This window comes from Schistocerca gregaria, chromosome 8 (genome assembly GCF_023897955.1).
Source record: "Schistocerca gregaria isolate iqSchGreg1 chromosome 8, iqSchGreg1.2, whole genome shotgun sequence".
NCBI classification, from domain to species: Eukaryota; Metazoa; Arthropoda; class Insecta; order Orthoptera; family Acrididae; genus Schistocerca; species Schistocerca gregaria.
In genome coordinates, this window is record NC_064927.1 from 118,466,891 (window position 1) to 118,487,621 (window position 20,731).

A 20,731-nucleotide genomic window follows, 5' to 3' on the forward strand; every position below is an offset into this window, starting at 1 on the left:
GGAATCTAGTATAACCTTGATTAACGGGATGATAAAACCTAAAATACGTAGTGCGCTCAGATCGAGAGGCTGCAATGTAGAACGCTGGACTAAAACCCAAAAACAAAAACATTGCAAGCTAATGATGCCGAAACATGTTTAACGAGAATTTCTGTAATCCTGGACATTTGCAGAAGGATTACTAAATTCGTGGAACATTAAATGGCTGGCCCGGGAACTTAAACAAACTTCTGTACATGTTGGGAACAGAGTAAGAAGCACATAATCGCATACTATAAGATATTGGAGATGAAACCGCATCACATTTACTCTTGCAAAACCGAAGCACTGGCGACCAAAGACACAAAATACTTGGGTCACTAATTCCTGAAGAGATTGTGACTAACAGGACCCAATAACAGCATTCCTACTAGTCTTGAGTACTGGTCGGATTTACTGAAATGACAGGGAGAAACACTGCACAATAAATTCAGTTTCGGTGCGGGCAATAGGGCACTAAGACCTCTGCGGTTTAGTCTCCCTGGTTAAAACAAACCAAATCAATAGTTATACGCAAAATATGGGAAAAATTGTGACGGTCTCTCTTCATGATCTCGATTTTTCGGAAAAAAATTCTAAATAAAACGTTGGATATATCACGCCAAGTGCCAGGAACCACAAAGTCAAATATGGCATTTGTGTTTGTTGTGAGGTCGCCGCATGCACCAGCCACCGGTTTCACTGCCTTTCATTTCTACGTACATTTTAATGTGAAGACGTTTAGACTTAGCACAGCTCCATTGAGAATGTCTTTTAATGGATTTTATTTGGTTTTACTGATGTTCAGCATACCATGTTACTTGACACGAGCTTCTTTGCTCTAAAATTTATCATCCCCAGCATGTGATTTTACGCGTCCATGTACTTCTAAAGAAGACAGTGTTACAATTGTTGAAACCGTGGTCAATGAGTGTTAATAAACCTTTATACCTGAAACTGGTTAGTTGATATTTTCAGATCATTGTTGTTGAACGAGTTGAGGTTGAACGAAACAGATTTATCATGACTTTTTACGTGTTGATGGTCCATCATTTGATGCAGTACTGGAAAATGGTTGTCCCAATGGTGAAAACACACACACACACACACACACACACACACACACACACACACACACACCACACAACAGTGAGAGATGCGACTCCACCAATTCAGCGTTTATCTACTTCGCTACCATACATGGAGATACAGCAGACGGGGGATGACGCTACGTACTGTACACTGTACACTGCTTGGAAGATGGCGCTGCCATAATTGCAGCTCCTAGATATTAGTAGACTATAGTTTGCTATTGCTTCTTATCCTTAATTTGTGTCGCGTCCACACAACAGCTGTTACAAATAATAAATATTACAGCACTTTCGTGAATAACACAGCGTCAGAAAGGTTTCTTCAGATGTTGTTTGGTCTTAAAACCATATTTGATCCAGTAATACGACTCATTGGGCTCGCTAATGTAACTTTCTTTTTGTTACACGTTTCGGACAAACAAGAAGCGAAGTAGGTGAAGTGAAAAAGTTAATTTCGTAACCCTGCATCTTGCTGAATACAGAGTGATGAAACTAATGTTCCTTCTAAGTCCTCTTCCCGAAAATGTTGAGAAGCTATTGTGCTACGTCTGAGTGGTTTGCAATATTTCCTTCTCACAGCGTTCAAATAGAGCGCTCTTCGATTCATGTTGATAGAAAATATAAAGTCAAACTGCAGAAATAAAACCATTACTGTAAAAGTAACCAGTCGCTTGAACTGGTCCACTTACGAGTGAAATGTGATTCCTTTACACTTTAGACTACAATCAGAACGACTAGTGTACGTGTAATCAACACAAGTTGTCTTTTTTTTTTATCTAAACACTTCCACCAGAAGCTAATGTTTGGGGCTGCTAACATGGGGGACGTCGACTTCAGATTTGCGACGTAATGACAATTTTTATCAAACCTCCTTGCTACGATACCTTGCTAATGGCAACTATTTCGAAGACTTCACTAGCGTAACTTTAATCAAAGTATAAGTATTTTAGACACAGCTACGGAAATGTGTCGCGCAATAATACGTGCACTAAGGGATTATATTCACGTAAGTAATGTATACTTATCCATAAATATCTATATATAATTTTACTGAAAACTTTTCATTAATTAGCCTTTAAAGACTCTTCCTTCGTGGCTGAAGGGTGCCGTTCTCCGTAATTTGTGGGCAACAACTTGTGCGAATCTTTCTTAATATTTCTGTTTTTGTGCTCACCTGCCTTATCATCCCACAATGCTGGCAATGATTTGTACATTTTGATGCAGTCTGTTTTCGAAACAACAAAAGCAACAACGAACTGTTGGACACAAAGATGTCCAGAACCTGTAGCGCACGAGAGATTGGGAAGGACGTTGTCAATACTGCTACAGACGGTAAGATATTTCCGACGAGTGCAATATATTTAAAAAGTTTTTTATGTACTCCCTGTCATTGCGCAGCTTTTTAATTAACCCCCACACGTTCGATATTACTGAGCATCTGGAAATGTTGTGCAATGCTATTCACGGTCCAGTGGCCTTTAAAAAGGAGAGAGAAAAGGTAACAACAAGCAGTCTGGTATCCTTAGTTTGCGAGCCATTCTCTTTAAAAGTTTTTGCCGCGTAAGAAAGGAAATGAGTAAAAAGCAACTCTTTTTGTGCTCTGCCGACTTCCCTTATTGCCTCCTACGACATTTTCTTATTAAGGTGACTGCCTAGCTTATCCCCGTTGCCGGATTAATCACGTTCCCCGTGGCGCTCTTTGTAGATTTATTTAGCAAAAACAGCGTTACTGTAAAAATGTTTGCTTTTTCACTGAATAAATCTGTGGCGTAGGTTGAAAGACCATTCAGCACACAGAAATGAAAAAGATTCTTCTACGATCGATAGTGAGTTACATGGATTATCAGATTTAGGAGTGCTTCCTCTGGAATCTGCCTCAAACTTGTACCTCTGCTCACCGCACTTCATGTGATATTGACATCAGCGATGGAACTCCACCAATGGACGCTCAGAACACCGACAAGGTTAATTTAGCTGAAGGGTGGCGGTTCACGGTCGTACATACCTAGGCCACAAGGCGTGAGCAAGTCAAAAATCGCATTAGGTGATTCATCCCGGATGCTAATAGGTAGCGAGGGGAGTAACGGCACCTTGGTGAATTTAGCATCGTAATTTATCACAAGTGCGACAATTATTAACTCCTCCCTTAATCTCGTATCCAATTTTTACATGTATATTTTGTTTTATCGCTACATAATTAATACATTCTAATTAAAAGAAATTAAGCCTGACAATAATGGGCGCTTAATTATCATGACTATGTCTATTCCGCAGTGTTTTGGGAAATCTTCCGAACACTTACGCCTTCACAAAGGCCCTCGCAGAAGGTCTTTGCGTCGAAGCGATGGAGAAAGGCTTACCAGTGTTGATACTCCGACCTTCTGTAGGTGAGTTGAAAACAAATAATAAATATTTCGCTTAAGCTTGAAACTCTCCACAAGTGCTTCTACACTGATTATTTTTTTTTTAAATTGTGAGGTGTAAAATACGTTTGACATTATGTGTTTAAATTTAGACCTTGAACCAGTATTATTTTTTCCAGTGATTCCGATATGGAAGGAGCCTCTACCGGGATGGACAGACAATATAAACGGACCAACGGGTCTGCTGATCGGAGCAGGCAAGGGTGTGATCCGTACGATGTACTGCGACCAGAACGGCTATGCTGACTATCTGCCTGTCGATATCGCAGTGAACGGGATAATGATTGCTACGTGGAATTATATTGCTAATGGGTAAGTGGAGATGCGTTACGATTTTGGAGCATGTTCGTGCCTAACGAGTGGCAACGTGAATGATCATAACCGCTTGCACTAGGAATTTTAGTACATGTCTCACTCAGTATTTCCAAGTGTCAGAATACTATAGGCCGATTGCAGAAAAACGTATGTTTCATTCATGAAAAACGCGACAGTAATGATTAAAAAAGGACGTCCATTTTTTCAGCAACAGAAGCAGAAATACGTCATATACTTTCTATAACACCGACTCACATTATTGATGGCCGGTTAAAGCGACCCCTAGGTGTGCGTAGACTATCAGTAATACTGGATAATAATATTCAGCGTGATGACCCGTTCGCTCCAGAGCGAATCGATATTGCCCAATATTAGTGTCAGATACGGACACCGGGTTCCCGGGTTCGATTCCCGGCGGGGTCAGGGATTTTATCTGCCTCGTGTGACTGGGCGTTGTGTGATGTCTTTAGATTAGTTAGGTTTAAGTAGTTCTAAGTTCTAGGGGACTGATGACCATAGATTAAGTCCCGTAGTGCTCAGAGCCATTTGAACCATTTTAGATACGGACACGGGCTGTTATTTAGCTCTTGGACTGGCTTTTCAGTCTCATAAGGGAAACAGGAAGCGTAGACTGATGAATAAGTGGCACAAGAAGAGAGGAAGATTGACACTATGAAATTTACTGAGTGACTTGAGTATAAGCGAGCCAAATGATTATCGGAAATTTCTGAGCATGGATGAATTTTTCAAATGGTTAACCGATAACTGCGATTGTATCTGTATAATATTTGTTCATTTAAATCCAATTTTAAAAACAAGTACAGATATTTGTATCTGAATTGCGCTAAAACTCCTATAATTTGTCCGCAATAAGTTTAACTTCTTTACTAATTGAGACCCAACTGTTTCCAGGTACATTTCCCTGCATTTGCACAACTAATCGTATTGTACTGTTTTCGTTTAGCCATTACTATACTCGTTTAACATACTATAAGGCTAGCAATCGCTGTATACTTCAAATAATTTCCAGACGGACGTGCGTTCCGCTGATTTCAGACATTTCCACTTCGCAAGACAACAAATTATGCCAAATAAATAGTGTGGCATACGAGGCTGAGTGCCAAAATGGTACAATATTAGCCAGAGACTATACGGGTGGTTTAAAAATAAAAAACGGATTTCACTTGTTTGTTACCAACTATAAAATATAGTAACACTTTGCGCATGTCACTAGACAGAGTTTTGACTCATCTCCGCTGTTATTTGTTTGTAGCAATATGGCGATTGTATTTGTTCGCGTGAAACGTGCATTCCCCCGTCGATTGAGCAACAAGTCGGTTATGCCCAAGTAGATTTATGAGTGGCATACAAAATTCTTGGAAGTTGGTTGCAAATGCAAAAAGAAAAAAACTGGTCGGCCACGTACGTTTGACGAAAATGTCTGTCGCATCCGAGATGTGTTCACACGAAGTCTTCGAAAATCGACAAGACGGTCAGGCCATGTAATTCAGCTTTGTTAAACAACGGTGTGGCGTCTTCTGAGACGACGCCTGCGTATGGAGCCTTACATGTTGCAGTTACAGTAGAAATTGCAATCCAGCGACGAATTTTGCTTTTCAGTTTTCCAAGACATGTCACGGGTCACTTTTTACGAACGAATCTTTTTGGACGAATCGACGTTTCATCTGTCGGGTAAAGTAAACCGCCATAATGTAAGATTTGGGATCACAATATCCTGGCGTCGTCGTCAAACATGAAGCAGCAGACTCACCGGAACTGAATGTGCTTTGTGCCATTTCCGCTCACAAAGTTTAAGGACCTTTCATTTTTGAGGAGTAAACTGCAACAGGAATGTCATACCTCGACATGCCGCTAAATTGTTTTTTTCCTCAACTTCACCAAGGTTCTAATGGTTTCATTTTTGTGCAGAGTACAGAGTTCAATACTTACAAAAATTTATTTCCAACGGACTAGTTCCGATACGGTTGTGCGGTTTGTAGTCAATGGTAGAGTAACTCATAAAGTTCATTCGCCTGTCTCAGCACCTCGTGGCCTATAGTCTGGCTTCACAGCTTGTGGAAGTTGTACTTTGTATGCATGGAAATGCAGCAGTGACCACTGCGTTCTGAGGTATGCCCATGTCTCTGGAAACACGACGCGTCGATTCCCGAGAATTCCGTTGAAATTCCATGTACACACAGTATCAACGGGGACGTCACTCACTCCAGCTCTACCGCTTCCTGCCTTGTCAGCAACACTGCCAGTCTCTCTAAACTTATCAGACCATCCACTGATGCTGTTCACATCTGGCAGAGGCGACCAACTGTTGCTGAACTATAACAGGCGACCGTGTTTAATGAAACCACAAAACGCATTGCGGTTTCTCCTGCATAGACACCATTGTGGCAGCCGCACTCTTTAATTATAGTACATGTAACACAGAAGAGTGGAAAGAAATCAGATGCTGACAAAGCATATGTAGATATTTATCTAAGAGGTGTTAAAGAACGAAGTTTTAAAAATTTGGAGGACGGGTTCCTTACACCAAAACACCAAAAAAATGTCCAGTAAACATGGGCTCTGAAATGCATATCTAAAGAATAATTGTGATTTGTGCCTCATTTAGTAATCATAAGTTTCCTCCGTCATCATTTTGGAGAGTACGCCCATATTTTTGCGACCCTTTCCAAGCTTACGGATCATTTAAACCCGGGTCGCCTTGCATGGTTAGCGGCTGACAATCGCGTCAGTTAAATATCTAGGTGTACAGTAGCAATGCGGAGTGAAATGGTGTGCGACCCATTGTTGAGTACTGCTCGACTGTTTTGCATCCCCACCAGATCGGATTATAGGAAGACATCAAAGCAATTAGAGGCGTGCTGCTAGATTTGTTACCGGCAAGTTCGATCAACAAGCAAGTGTTGTGGAAACACTCCATGAACTCAAACGGGAATCTTTGCAAGGGAGGAGACATTCTTCTTGTGAAACCCTATTGAGAAAGTTTATATACCTTCATTTGCGATAGAGTGCAGACCGATTCTACTGCCAGGAGTATACATGTCGTGGAAAGACCGTAAAGACGAGGTAAGAGAAATCAGGGCTCGTATGGAAGCATGTAGAGAGTTGTTTTTTCCCTTCTTCATTTGCGAGTGCAACAGAAAAAGGGAATGACTAGCAGTGGTACAAGGTACCCTCCACCATGCACCGTTCACAGTACCTTCCAAAGTATGTATATAGATGTAGGTATAACTAATGAGCCGCTCCAGCTTTGCACTAATTAGTACCAATCCATGATATTTTTGGACTTTGTCTCGTGTGGTAGCCATCTGACCCACGGGGTGACATCACAGTAAACAAAAATCATGTCAGTTTTTTTCGACATACATAGTGGAAAGTCCGAAAAGCTTCACGAACAAGCAGAGGACGTTTTGATGCATTTCAGTTACCGACCGAAGTGCTCTCACTCTCAGGTGCAATAATACGGTGGTCGTCTAGTATCTAGCTAGGGTCAGACATGCATACACAGACTGACGTAATGGCAATAAATTACATACACAAACAATGCTCGTGAATCGGTCTACCTACCTACGTCAACATCTGCATAGATACTCCCCAAGCCGCCGAACGGCACGTAGCTTAGGGTACGCTGTACCAGTACTACCCATTTTCTTTTCTGTTCCCCTTGCATGGAGAGAGAGAAAAAAGACTATCTATATGCCTCCGTATGGGCCCCAATTTCTCACATCTTATCTTCGTGGTCCTTACGCGCAATGTATGTTGGGGCAATAGAATTTTTTGGCAGTCGGTTTCAAAAGCCGGTTCTCAAAATTTTCTCAATAGTGTTTCTCGATAGGAACGTCGCCTTCCCTCCAGGGATTCTCATTTGAGTTACCGAAGCATTCCCATAACACTTATGTGTTGTTAGAAACTTAGAAATTTAGCAGCCCATCTCTGATTTGCTTCGACATTTTCCTTCAATCTAATCTGGTACATATCCCAAATACTCGACCAGTACTCAAGAATAAGTTACACCCGCATCCTGTACAGGTGAACCTATCTTTCCTAAAATTCCCCCAATAAACCGAAGTCGACCATTCTCCTTCCCTACCACAGTTTTCCAGGGTTACCTTAATTTAGTAATATGTATAAATATACATCAGATATGTTTCCTTCAGAGATATGCTATAGGCATGTATGTGTTGCTTTCATATATTTAAAACTGCCTGTTGAGGTAAAAGCAAAATGGAAAATTCTAACCACAGAACTATGCTTCCAGGGACAAAGAGAAGAGCATTGTGAACATGACTTCCAGCTCCGAGTTCCAAATTTCATGGGCAGAGATCATTGAGCGCGGAAGGAAGATCACCGAGCGCGTGCCGCTCAACGGCGTGGTGTGGTACCCGGGCGGCAGCATGAAGAGAAGCCGCCTGCTGCACAACATCTGTCTGCTGTTCTTCCACTTCATCCCAGCCATCCTCATCGACACGCTCATCTTCCTGGCTGGCCACAAACCGATGTGAGTATTAATGCGGCGACACTCGTCACTTTCCATTTCCAGTCTGTGTGGATAGTCTCCAATAATTCTTACCGCCTGACTTCCTTGTTTTGGTCCAATAACTCTTTCATCCACAACATTGCATTTCTGAAAATATTTTGAAAAAGATTAGATTTCTACTCATGATAAAGATGCCCCATGGAGTTGCAAACAAGCATGAAATGGTCAGTAAAGCCTTGATTCTATGGATGCAGTATAGACACATTTTTTAAACCAACTTTTGCAATCTCCTGATTGCTTTAAGTAGCCATCAACATTATGGTGATGGCTGTTTGCTTTATGTAGCCATCAACATAAAAAGAAAAGTGATTACCATCAGGGGCAGGTGAGTCCTCAAGAACACTCATACTACTTTCACCACTGCATCAGCATGCTTAAGACCTCTTCTAGGAAAATTACTAACTGATCCAGTTATTTCAAATTGGGAGATCAAGTTACAAATCATGCTACCACTATGTGAGAGTCTGATACTAAAATGTTACCAGTATCTGCTTTGAGTTTCAATAATTAACGTTTTGCTAGAACATAACAACTTGACAAGTTTTGTTCATTGTTGCCAAGGGAATGCTCCATAACCTGTAAAACATAAAAGAAAATAGATAAAAGGTGTACAAGTTATGGTTCTTTTTCAGACCTTTGAGTCTTTCAGTGATGAATGACGTACCACACTTGAAATAAAATTTATTCGACGCCTGTAAAGTCCAGCTCTTTGGGACGATAGTTCTGAAGTTCCCACAGAGTTGGTATTTCCTTCTGCAGTCAACTGCATTGGAGAAACAGCTGGCTGACACCATTTTTTCACAAATCACCAACAAAATAATGTAGCATATTTCTTCCTTGATCTTGGAGTGAATGCTTGACTTTTCACACCATCATGTGACATACCATCAACTGTACTTTACACATGACATTCTTGTCAAACTCTCTGTGAACTTGGGAAACCAGAACATGCTCTTCCTTGGGATTAATTGTGGCTGTACTTTAGCGTGCAACTAACTTCTACACTTTGGTGACAAAAGTCATGTGATGCCTCCTAATATCAGGTTGGACCTCCTTTGCCCATAATAGTGCAGCAACCGAAATTGGTATTGACTCAACAAGTCGTTGGATGTCCCCTGTAGAAATATTGAGCCATGTTGGCTCTATAGTCATACATAACTGCAGAAGCATTGCCGGAGAGGGATTTTGTACATGAAGTGGCCTCTCAATTATGTCCCATGAGTGTTTGATGGGATTCGTGTTGAACAATGTGGGTGGGCAAATTATTCACTTGAATGGTTCACAATGTTCTTCAAGCCAGTCACAAACACTTGTAGCCTGGTGACATCTTTGGGAACATGAAGTCCATGAATAGCTGCAAATGGTCTCCAAGTAGCCAAACATAACCTTATCCAGTTAATGATCAATTCAGTTGGACTATAGGACCCAGTCTACCGCATGTAAACACATCCCAGACTATTATGCAGCCACCACAAGTTTGCACAGTGCCTTGTTGATAATCTTGGTCCACAGCTTCGTGGCATCTGCGCCACACTCAGACACTACCATCAGATCTTACCAACTGAAATCAGGACACATATGACCAGGCCATGGTTGTCTAGCTGTCTGGGATCCAACCCATATGTCCATGAGACCAGCAGAAGGGCTGCAGGTGATGCTGTGCTGTTAGCAAAGGTACGATCGTCTGCTGCCATAGCCGGTTAATGCCAAATTTTGTTGCACGGTCCTAGCAGATACATTCATTGTACATTCCACATTAAATTCTGAGGTGATTTCATGTGAGTGTTGCTTGTCTGTCAGGACTGACAGCTCAACGCAAATGCCACTGATCTCAGTCGTTAAGTGAAGGCTGTCAGCCACTGTGTTGTCCATTGTGAGAGTTAATGCCCAAAATTTCGTGTTCTCAGCACATTCTTGACACTGTGGATCTCCAAATCAATGAATTCCCTAAAGATCTATGAAATGGAATGTCCAAAGCATGTAGTCCGAACTACCATTCTACGCTTGAAGTCTGTTAACTCCCATTACATATCCATAATCACGCCAGAAACATTTTCACATGAGTACAGATGACAGCTCTGCCAATACACTGCCCTTTCATACCAAGTGTATGGAACTGTACAGCCATCCGTACATGTGTGTATACTATCCGATAACTTTTGTCACCTCAGTGTCTTGTTCATGATGTGCTCAACATAGATCTCCACAATGACACACAATGGATGTGCGCCATATGTCAGTTATATTTTCCAGTAATGATACAAGATGCATTTTTGTTGCTACTACTTATTACACTTCATGTAACTAACCCCTTCTCCTCTTCTTAGATGTGTCAAGTTGCAAAACATGTACATGCCACAGTCCACATGCTCCCTATGCTGGCAACACACACAATCCTACTACGCAGCGTAATTATACCACTCTCAGTGAAGGTCCTGCTAATCAATGCAGCCACATAAACTGTCTACACTAGCCCATATGTGAGTGAAATAGTTTTTGATGAGGGTTGAGAACCTCTATTTTAGAGGGTTCAGAACCTCTGCTGGAGCTGCAAGAGAAGCTTAACAATTGACAATTCTAACACTACTGATTTCCAACCTGTAGCAATTCGATTGCACTTAGAGAAGTTATAGGATTCAACAACTGTATTAATAACATACAATACTTAATGGTATTCTTATCCGTGAACTAGTTGTCCTGACCTCCTCATCAAGTTCAACAAAGCAAATGTCTCACAATAATAGTTCAAAGATATAAAAGTCAAGAATCCATTCAAAAAAATCAAACACATCAATTTATTATCTCTTTAATAATCCTTGGCAGGTTTGTTTCTTCAGTTAGTACCTCTTGATGTTAATTTTTAGCTCCCCAGTCTAATATAAGGATGTTACCAAAACATCACACCCAGTCCAGCTAACCAACATATGTGTCATTCAGATAATACTTCCATAAAGCTATCACCAGAAAATCAATTCTGTCTGCACTAAATAACAGCACTAGACATCTAATGCAGAACTGCCAATAACACTGTGTGTTCCTGTTCTTCTGCCCACATCTTCTTCTCCCCACAAGGGTCCACAACTGACTCCTAGATTTTTATGAGTACTGAGGAACTTTCAAAATCTGTTGAGCATATTAAGTACTTTAGACAAGTGTCAGAGTAACTGCAAAATTATTGGCTTGTTTGTCATTCAGGTCTTATACAGGTAATGACAACCATCTGTTCAATGCAACAGCCACGTAGAACCCCTCGTAACCTAATTTGAAAACTAACTGGCAGGAATGTTCATGTGAAGTGGCAGGAAATCTTCTGCAGTCCAGGTGATGGTCCCAGAGTTTCTGAAAGGTGTGAATGACACAAATTGCTTGGATTTTGGAAAACCCACTCTATCCTGTAAAGCTGCTAATAAAAAGTATATCTCCTCCTGCGTTGTTCAGGTAGCTGGTAATTCCACTGGTGCTCACTCTCATTTCGATTTCCATGGAAGTCTCTCTTACCCCATCCAAAACACATAAAATAAGTCTCCATGGTGAATAATTATTCCTTCTTACCAGGTTAGAATAGATACACTACCATCTGATAAAATGGAATATTTCACATGTGGTTTACATTCATTTCCCATCAAATTAAATATTTCTCCACAAAAATGTGAAAGATCATTAATTAACCAACATACCACATTTAATGGTCTGTTATTCATACAAACCTGAAAAAAAATTATGCTCCAGATAGATACAAATTCTGCTTCAAACACCAGAAATTCCCAGAATTTTTAATTAATAAATGCAAATTTACTTAAAAATTCTACACTCCTGGAAATGGAAAAAAGAACACATTGACACCGGTGTGTCAGACCCACCATACTTGCTCCGGACACTGCGAGAGGGCTGTACAAGCAATGATCACACGCACGGCACAGCGGACACACCAGGAACCGCGGTGTTGGCCGTCGAATGGCGCTAGCTGCTCAGCATTTGTGCACCGCCGCCGTCAGTGTCAGCCAGTTTGCCGTGGCATACGGAGCTCCATCGCAGTCTTTAACACCGGTAGCATGCCGCGACAGCGTGGACGTGAACCGTATGTGCAGTTGACGGACTTTGAGCGAGGGCGTATAGTGGGTATGCGTGAGGCCGGGTGGACGTACTGCCGAATTGCTCAACACGTGGGGCGTGAGGTCTCCACAGTACATCGATGTTGTCGCCAGTGGTCGGCGGAAGGTGCATGTGCCCGTCGACCTGAGACCGGACCGCAGCGACGCACGGATGCACACCAAGACCGTAGGATCCTACACAGTGCCGTAGGGGACCGCACCGCCACTTCCCAGCAAATTAGGGACACTGTTGCTCCTGGGGTATTGGCGAGGACCATTCGCAACTGTCTCCATGAAGCTGGGCTACGGTCCTGCACACCGTTAGGCCGTCTTCCGCTCACGCCCCAACATCATGCAGCCCGCCTCCAGTGGTGTCGCGACAGGTGTGAATGGAGGGACGAATGGAGACGTGTCGTCTTCAGCGATGAGAGTCGCTTCTGCCTTGGTGCCAATGATGGTCGTATGCGTGTTTGGCGCCGTGCAGGTGAGCGCCACAATCAGGACTGCATACGACCGAGGTACACAGGGCCAATACCCGGCATCATGGTGTGGGGAGTGATCTCCTACACTGGCCGTACACCTCTGGTGATCGTCGAGGGGACACTGAATAGTGCACGGTACATCCAAACCGTCATCAAACCCATCGTTCTACCATTCCTAGATTGGCGAGGGAACTTGCTGTTCCAACAGGACAATGCACGTCCGCATGTATCCAGTGCCACCCAACGTGCTCTAGAAGGTGTAAGTCAACTACCCTGGCCAGCAAGATCTCCGGATCTGTCCCCCATGGAGCATGTTTGGGACTGGATGAAGCGTCGTCTCACGCGGTCTGCACGTCCAGCACGAACGCTGGTCCAACTGAGGTGCCAGGTGGAAATGGCATGGCAAGCCGTTCCACAGGACTACATCCAGCATCTCTACGATCGTCTCCATGGGAGAATAGCAGCCTGCATTGCTGCGAAAGGTGGATATACACTGTACTAGTGCTGAAATTGTGTATGCTCTGTTGCCTGTGTCTATGTGCCTGTGGTTCTGTCAGTGTGATCATGTGATGTATCTGACCCCAGGAATGTGTCAATAAAGTTTCCCCTTCCTGGGACAATGAATTCACGGTGTTCTTATTTCAATTTCCAGGAGTGTATTTCATAGTGAACTTCAACCATGTGACCTATTTTATCAGAGATAATTTGAAAGATCTTTATTTTCTTCATATAAGTATCAGAAATAGTACAACATGTGCTGAAGCCCAGTTCGGAAAAAGAATGTGTGCAAGAGTGAGTGTGCAAAGAAAGACTGCAACTATGCTTGAACATCTGAATGTATCAGTTAACTTCTGCTGTGATGTCACATCAAAAAGTAGGTGATTATATCAGAGAAGTGCTCTGTTCACTGACAAGAAAATACTGCTGCTTCTCAAAAGAAACAATAATTTTCTGAAAACTGATATAAAGCAAAAAGAAGATAACAAATGGTATATCTGTGAATAGCCAAATATCAGCACACATGTCAGAACTCAGGAGAGAAACACCTGAAGCCACAATGCAGAAGAACCACCTGGAGAAGAGAACACAACATCAAGCAGTAGCTGGGCTAAACAAAGCTAATTGACAGTTGATAGAACACAGACAAGGACAAGATGAAAGCAACTAATGCAAAAGAGAAAGAAAGAAAGAAAGAAAGAAGTGTAAAGTGGAAATTTTTGCCACAATGGTGTCAACAGGCCAAGAGCAAAGAGGGACACAATCCAAATTGCGACCAGAGGCAAAGATCAAGGGCCAAGCAAGATTGTTATTGAGTGGTCCATAGTACAGTGATGACAGTAATTGACAATATCAGACAGAAGTACAGAACTGACTAGCTGACTGATCGTTTGCTGGGCGACTGTACTTGTATCAAACATAAGGAACACTAACGGCTGGTGTATTCATGGGCACATTCGCATTGCAGAGCAATGTTCTGCAGCAAGACTCTACCTTCCAATGGCCAACTAGGTCCACCTCGTCCTGTCAGCTTCTGAGGAGCTGGATACCAGATCCCTCCTCTCTGAAACAGGCACATATGGGCAGAAATGCCCCAGATAGTGTGTGGGGGTGAAATGGAGGTACAGATGAATACTTGGTCCCTTCAACCTCCAGTGTTGCAGATAGGGTGTCGCGGCCTCTATTGGGATAGCATTGGCAATGGGGGTGCCAGAGAGCTCCACTTCTGTGAATGCAAAAGGGATCACTGGTACAACAATGCAGAGTCATAGGCTGCCACCAGGGGTACTGGCCATGGTGCTATATTGTCACCAGAAGGCAGTGAAGGAGGTGGCAGCAGATGCAGTCCATGCACTTGAAGACAAAGCTGGTTGTGATGATGATGCTCAAGCCCCACCTGTGTTTGGATTGACATAACCCACAATCTGTTGGTCTCCACGCTGTCACTGGTGTTCAAGCCTCAGTACTCCCATAAGAATGGTCCCACACAACCACTCCAGTGAAATAAGTGGGAGGGATGGACTGCGGTTCTAAAGGAGGCCATATCAGAAGAAGAAGCAGGATCTTAGTTGCCTCCTGTGGAGGAACTTGAGTGGCTATGACAGTTAATTAGCATGGTCTGATAAGTGATCAAAAACAGGGTGATGGCTGACATTCTAGCAGAGGAATCAACTGCATTTTTCATTTACTACTTAAATGTTGGAATGAGACATTCTGCTTCACTGTTTGAGGAAGTATGGAACAGATGGCTGTGGGTTTGTTTTACGCCATAGGCCTCATAGAAAGTTTTAAAAGCAAATTCCATGAACTGCATCCCATTAGTACAGACCAGTGTGCGAAACCACCCTTTGATGGCCAAAACCTGAGCCATGGCATTGAAGGTGCCACAGATCATGCTGGATGCCATGCATGCAACATGTGAGTATTTTAGGCCTGGGAGATCGAGACAGATGTGGCCCCAGGGCAGGCAGAGATATGCCTGTGGGTGAAAGACTGTGAGGACACTGCCTAGTGGCAAGCACACTTCGTGCAGCCATGGACCATTCTTTCAGTGTCATCTCTGACCCCTGGCTAGTACATATGTCAACAAGCTAGTGGCTTCATGCAGGAAATCTCACAATGTCAACAGTGCAACAGACTCAACACCTGTTGATGCAAGTCAGCCAGGATGGCCACTGAATACATGTTCATCTAAGTGTGCAAAAGAATGATGTCATCAATAACTGAGAGTCTGTGAGATGTACGTTTCCAGATGAATTCATTTGCAAGCTGGTGGGTGAGGTAAGTTTGCCAGCCACACCTTTTAATGCAAGTCAGCCAGGATGGCCACTCAATACATGTTCATCTCAGTGTGCAAAAGAATGATGTCATCAATAACTGAGAGTCTGTGAGATGTACGTTACCAGCTGAATTCATTTGCAAGCTGGTGGGTGAGGTAAGTTTGCCAGCCATTGGTCATATAGTGGGGATCTAGGTGCAAGGTGGAGTCATGGCACATGGTGGCAGTGACACAAGCAGCTGTAATGGGAAACTGTCCAAAATGTGTTGCCACTCGGTATTGATATGGAAGCAGATGACCTCCTTTGGGCCAGCGGGTAGATGTAACAATGCATCAGCATTGGAATGCTGTGCTACAAGCTTGGTGGAGGCATTGGTCTGTTCACTCCAGGAGGATGGAGCATGGCCCAGATAATAACATCAATGGCTCATGATCAGTAATTAGGGGAAACTGTTTCCCAAAAAGGTATAAATGAAGTTTTTTAAATGGTAAACATTATCCCCACTGCCTCCTTTTCAATCTGGGAATAGTTGCACTGTGCAGGTTTCATGTCTTTGACTGGTAAGCTATAGACTGGTTGGAGTCATCCTCATTTCTTTGCACCAAGACCACCCCGATGCCATATACAGATGCATCAGCTGCTACAACCAACGGGTGACCAGGAGAGAATAGGGTGAGTGGATTTCAGCATGGTTTTCAGTTGGGTAAAATTCCGGTCATAGGCAAGGATCCAAAACCTTTTTACACAGGCAAATGGGTAGTTGTGCTATGTGCACTACGTGAGTAAGAACTTGGAATAATAGTTAATTTTGCCTGAAAACATCTGCAATTTAGGAAAGTTTGTTGGGCAAGGAAAGGAGTCTATACTGGTGACTTTTTGATCAGTTGGCCTGTTCCTCTTCGGTGAACCAGTGCCCAAATACTCCACTTCTGGCTGAAAAAACTTGCACTACTATAAATGACAATGCAGGCCTGCATCCCCCAAGGTTATAAAAAGGATATGGAGATTTTGCAAATTCTCCTTGTAGCAGGGCTCTATCAGAATAAAATCATCCACATAATTCACACTGTGTCAGTTGTTTCAGAAACTTTTGGAAAATTGCGGGGGCTGAGGCAATGCCAAATGGGTGCCTCTCGTACTTGTACAAACCAAAAATAGTACTAATGACAATGATGTTCTATGATTCCTCATCTAAAGGTAACTGGAGGTAAGAATCAGTGAGGTCAATCTTGGATTTGTGTTCCCCTCCAGTATATTTGGTGAGAAGATGTTCCAGCCAGGGTAGGATAAGTTTCCGCCTGTGATAGAGTGCTGATTGTAGCCTAGAAATCTCTACAGAATCTGAAAGAACCAGTGGGTGTTCTGATGATAAGTAGGGGAGTGATCCATGTGGCTTGATGATTTAGCTCTTGCTTTGTGGCAGAATGTAAGGTTACCAGAAGTGGTCTGTAATGGTAAAAACAAGGTGTATCATATGGCCTTAGGATAATGTGTGCCTGCAAGCCAGAGGCACATCCCAAATCTGACTGAAACAGAGATGCAAACACAATGCAGATATGTCCAGTTCCTGGAAATAAACTGCAGTTGATATGATCTTGAATTCATTGCAAATAGAAAATCCAGATGATGTAAAGGCATTGAGGCTGAAAATGTCGATAGCAGATAGGTGTTCCATGACAAAGAACATGATGAGCCGCATGATGCTTTTGTAGGTCACAGTGATTGTGAACTGCCCACAAAGAGAAATAGAACCATCTTCATAGGCCACCAAATGTCATGAGGATGGGAACAACTCAGGTGAGCCCTCTTCAGCAAAGAATGGTAACTCCACTGTCCACCTGGAAACTGAAGTGCCAGTGAAAAACATGAAGTATGAGAAACAATTTATGCATCAAAGATTGGTCTGGGGAGACCATGAGCCAACTACAGCACATGTGGCTTGTCCTTGTGTACTTGCAGGGCAGGATGGATGTAGGTTCCACAACTTCGACAAACTGAGCACAGATATTCCTATTTGCCACAGCATCTGCAGGGTCCCCAACAATCTGGACAGTCTGCTCATGAGTGAGCAGAAAAATGCTGTGGGCATGAAGGGAATGATCACCATGACCATCAATGAGGGGAACTGGAGGCTCAGACACCATAGAGACTTCGGACAATAACAAATCACAATGGTGCTGCAGCCTGCAATGCTGGGCTGGAATGTATGGTGGTGCACTAACTACCACAGCTTGGGCATTACCATGAGTCATTTGTTAGCAGCCTGCACAATCTTGAATGAATGTATGGTACCTAAGATGTTCTACAACAATGGACTGTCCAGTTTCAGCACCGTTGTGCAGATCTCAGGATTGAGTGCCAGCTGCACCACATCGTGAATCAAAGAGTCCATGTACGAAGCCTTTCAGCCTTGATTGGCACAAGAGATGGTGCACTTGTAGATGACAGGTTGCAAGTCAGTAACTCATGAGCAACATGATTGTCCAGGTATTTATGTTATTGGTGAAACTCAAGCCTGTAGGTAACCACCTGATCTCTTTGGGAATAATAATTAGTCAACAGAGCACATATCTCCTGAATGGAGAGTGCAATATAGTAAGACAGATATGTCAATTTGTGGAGCAGGAAGAATATTTGTGATGACACCCAAGACAAAAATACTAGTGTCTTGAATGGATCAATGAATCTCCAGTGACTTGAAATGCAATTAAATATTTCTTCAGACAGTGCAAATATGTGTCCCAGTCCTACATAGTGTCACTGAAATGTGGAAATGGCAGAGAAAAAATGGGGGCATTGACTGCTGAGGTTACTGAGGCCTAGAGAAAAGTGGCCTCATGCACTCAAAATATGTCCACTTGAAGCTCAAGTGACTTGTAACAAGTCTATATGAACCTGCTACTGTTGCATTAGATGCTGCGGTTGCTCGAACAGGCAAACCAATTTAGCTTCCATGATACTCAACAACTTCTCTTTTCCTCATTACCAATGTTATATCCATGAGTAGTTATATATCAGCACACACACCAGAACCCAGGGGAGAAACATCTGAAGTTGCACATTGGTATGGCCACCTGTGGAAGAAAACATGACACCAAGTGGTGACCCAGCTAAACACAGCTGACTAACAGTGGGCATGACATGGACAAGAACAGGGTCAAAGCAACCTATGTAAACAATGAAATCCAAAGCAGATACCTTCATCACAATGGTGTCAACATGCCAAGAGCGAAAAGAGACACAATCTGAATTGAGACCAAAGAGAAAAACCAAGTGCCAAGTGAGGTTGTTATTGAATAGTCTGTAGTGCAGTGATGACAATAATCAACAATATCAGATGCAAGTACAGAACCAACTGGCTGTTCATTGAGTAGCCACATTTGTATTGGCCTTGAGGAATGTTATTGGCCAGTGTATTCACATGGCAGAATGAGTAGTATGTTCATGCCACAAGTGCAGAGCTGCAGCAAGACTATGCCCTAGGCCCATTTCCTCTAGCCAGTATTCAGTTTCCCTGGAGCTCGGTACCAGAACAAGCAAAGGCTATTTCAGAAAAAAAAAAAAACTGTTGAAGATTTTACAAAAGGAAATGTTCCACACAGAAAGCTCTTATCATAGAGAATAAAAGTTATTTATTCCATGTTATTATTTGATTCCCAATCACCTCTTTTGCAATTAATTTTTCCTGTAGACATGCAGCATTGAAAAAATTGAAATTTGTGTGTACAACCATGTACAAAAAGGATATTAATTTTGCCAAAAAAGATCTAATTTTGCCAAAAAAAGATGCTACATTTTCAGGTCCCTAAAACCTATAGAAGATGTGTTTTTGGTAACGTAGTCTGATCAGTGATACCATTTGTGCAGTATTTGTCTGACTGATTTAGCTTTCATCTGGTGCGTGCAGTCTTGATCACTCCTTGGTCATTGCCACTTCTGTTGACAAAACGATTTGTGTAGGTGTGTGTGTGTGTGTGTGTGTGTGTGTACGTGCGCCTGCCTGGATGGCTGTCTGTCTGTCTGTAGCTGTCATATACTATTGATGGAAAGCTCTTCGGTCACCAGCCATGTGGTATTGTCGAAAAACTGTGACATTTCAACAAGTGACATGTCTGTCATCTTCTGGAAAAGTGCTGAAACACTGTCTGGACTGGTGGTGTAGGCATTCTTGGCCCACAAAGTGAGTTGAACTCTGCTGGTTGAACTCTTGACATACAGCTTCTCACATGTGTTGCCTCACTGATAGCTCTCCTTCCTGTTTAGGAGATGGTTGTAAATTCTTTTTTGATCAAGTTTCATATCAACACATTGCCAGAAGGTGATAGTGATGAGTATGACAGTCCTCGTAAGTCATGGTTTTTCAGCACTGCTGCCTGACTGGAAATGCAAATGTGTTCCATCAAAATTTTGCATGGTTTCCACAGTTTCACCTGGCTGGACACACAAAAGCCTTCCACATTCACATATAATTAATGTCTGCTGTTGGCATGTAACAAGAAAGGTCAATATTCACCCCACTCAATATGCTAGTAGCAGACCACTTATTCAGTGGCCAAATTGACTGCATCAGAACAAGGCCAATATAAAGCATTTCTTTATTAAAGTGCCATAATAATACAATTATGGAAATAATCTAATAAAATATAAAATTGAATGATCATTTATTAACATTGCCAATATAATCATTGTGACTTATGACTATTCTTTTCAGAATGATGAGAGTTCAACGAAGAATCATGAAAGGTTTTGAGGTGTTTGAGTACTATGCAAACAATCAGTGGCAATTTATCAATGATTCTGCACTTGAAGTTCGAAAACAGTTGAACAAAAGGGAAAGGCTTCTTTATAAGATCGATGGAGATGATTTGGATATAGATGCTTACTTTGAAGATTGTATAAGGGCTGCAAGATTATACATCTTGAAAGAGCTACCAGAAACACTTCCAGCTGCCAGAAGACATCTGCGAATGTAAGTATAC

At 42.4% G+C, this 20,731-nt stretch overlaps 1 protein-coding gene across 1 annotated transcript in view; it reads left to right on the top strand.

Annotated features, from left to right (window-relative positions):
- The window catches only part of LOC126285464 (putative fatty acyl-CoA reductase CG5065), a 202,358-nt gene that overhangs the window by 171,295 nt on the left and 10,332 nt on the right, over positions 1 to 20,731 (top strand). The window contains exons 5-8 of the mRNA XM_049984877.1: positions 3,384 to 3,496; positions 3,652 to 3,844; positions 8,124 to 8,363; positions 20,464 to 20,721. Of these exons, the coding sequence (XP_049840834.1) occupies positions 3,384 to 3,496; positions 3,652 to 3,844; positions 8,124 to 8,363; positions 20,464 to 20,721 (804 nt within the window). The remainder of the gene's footprint in view (positions 1 to 3,383; positions 3,497 to 3,651; positions 3,845 to 8,123; positions 8,364 to 20,463; positions 20,722 to 20,731) is intronic.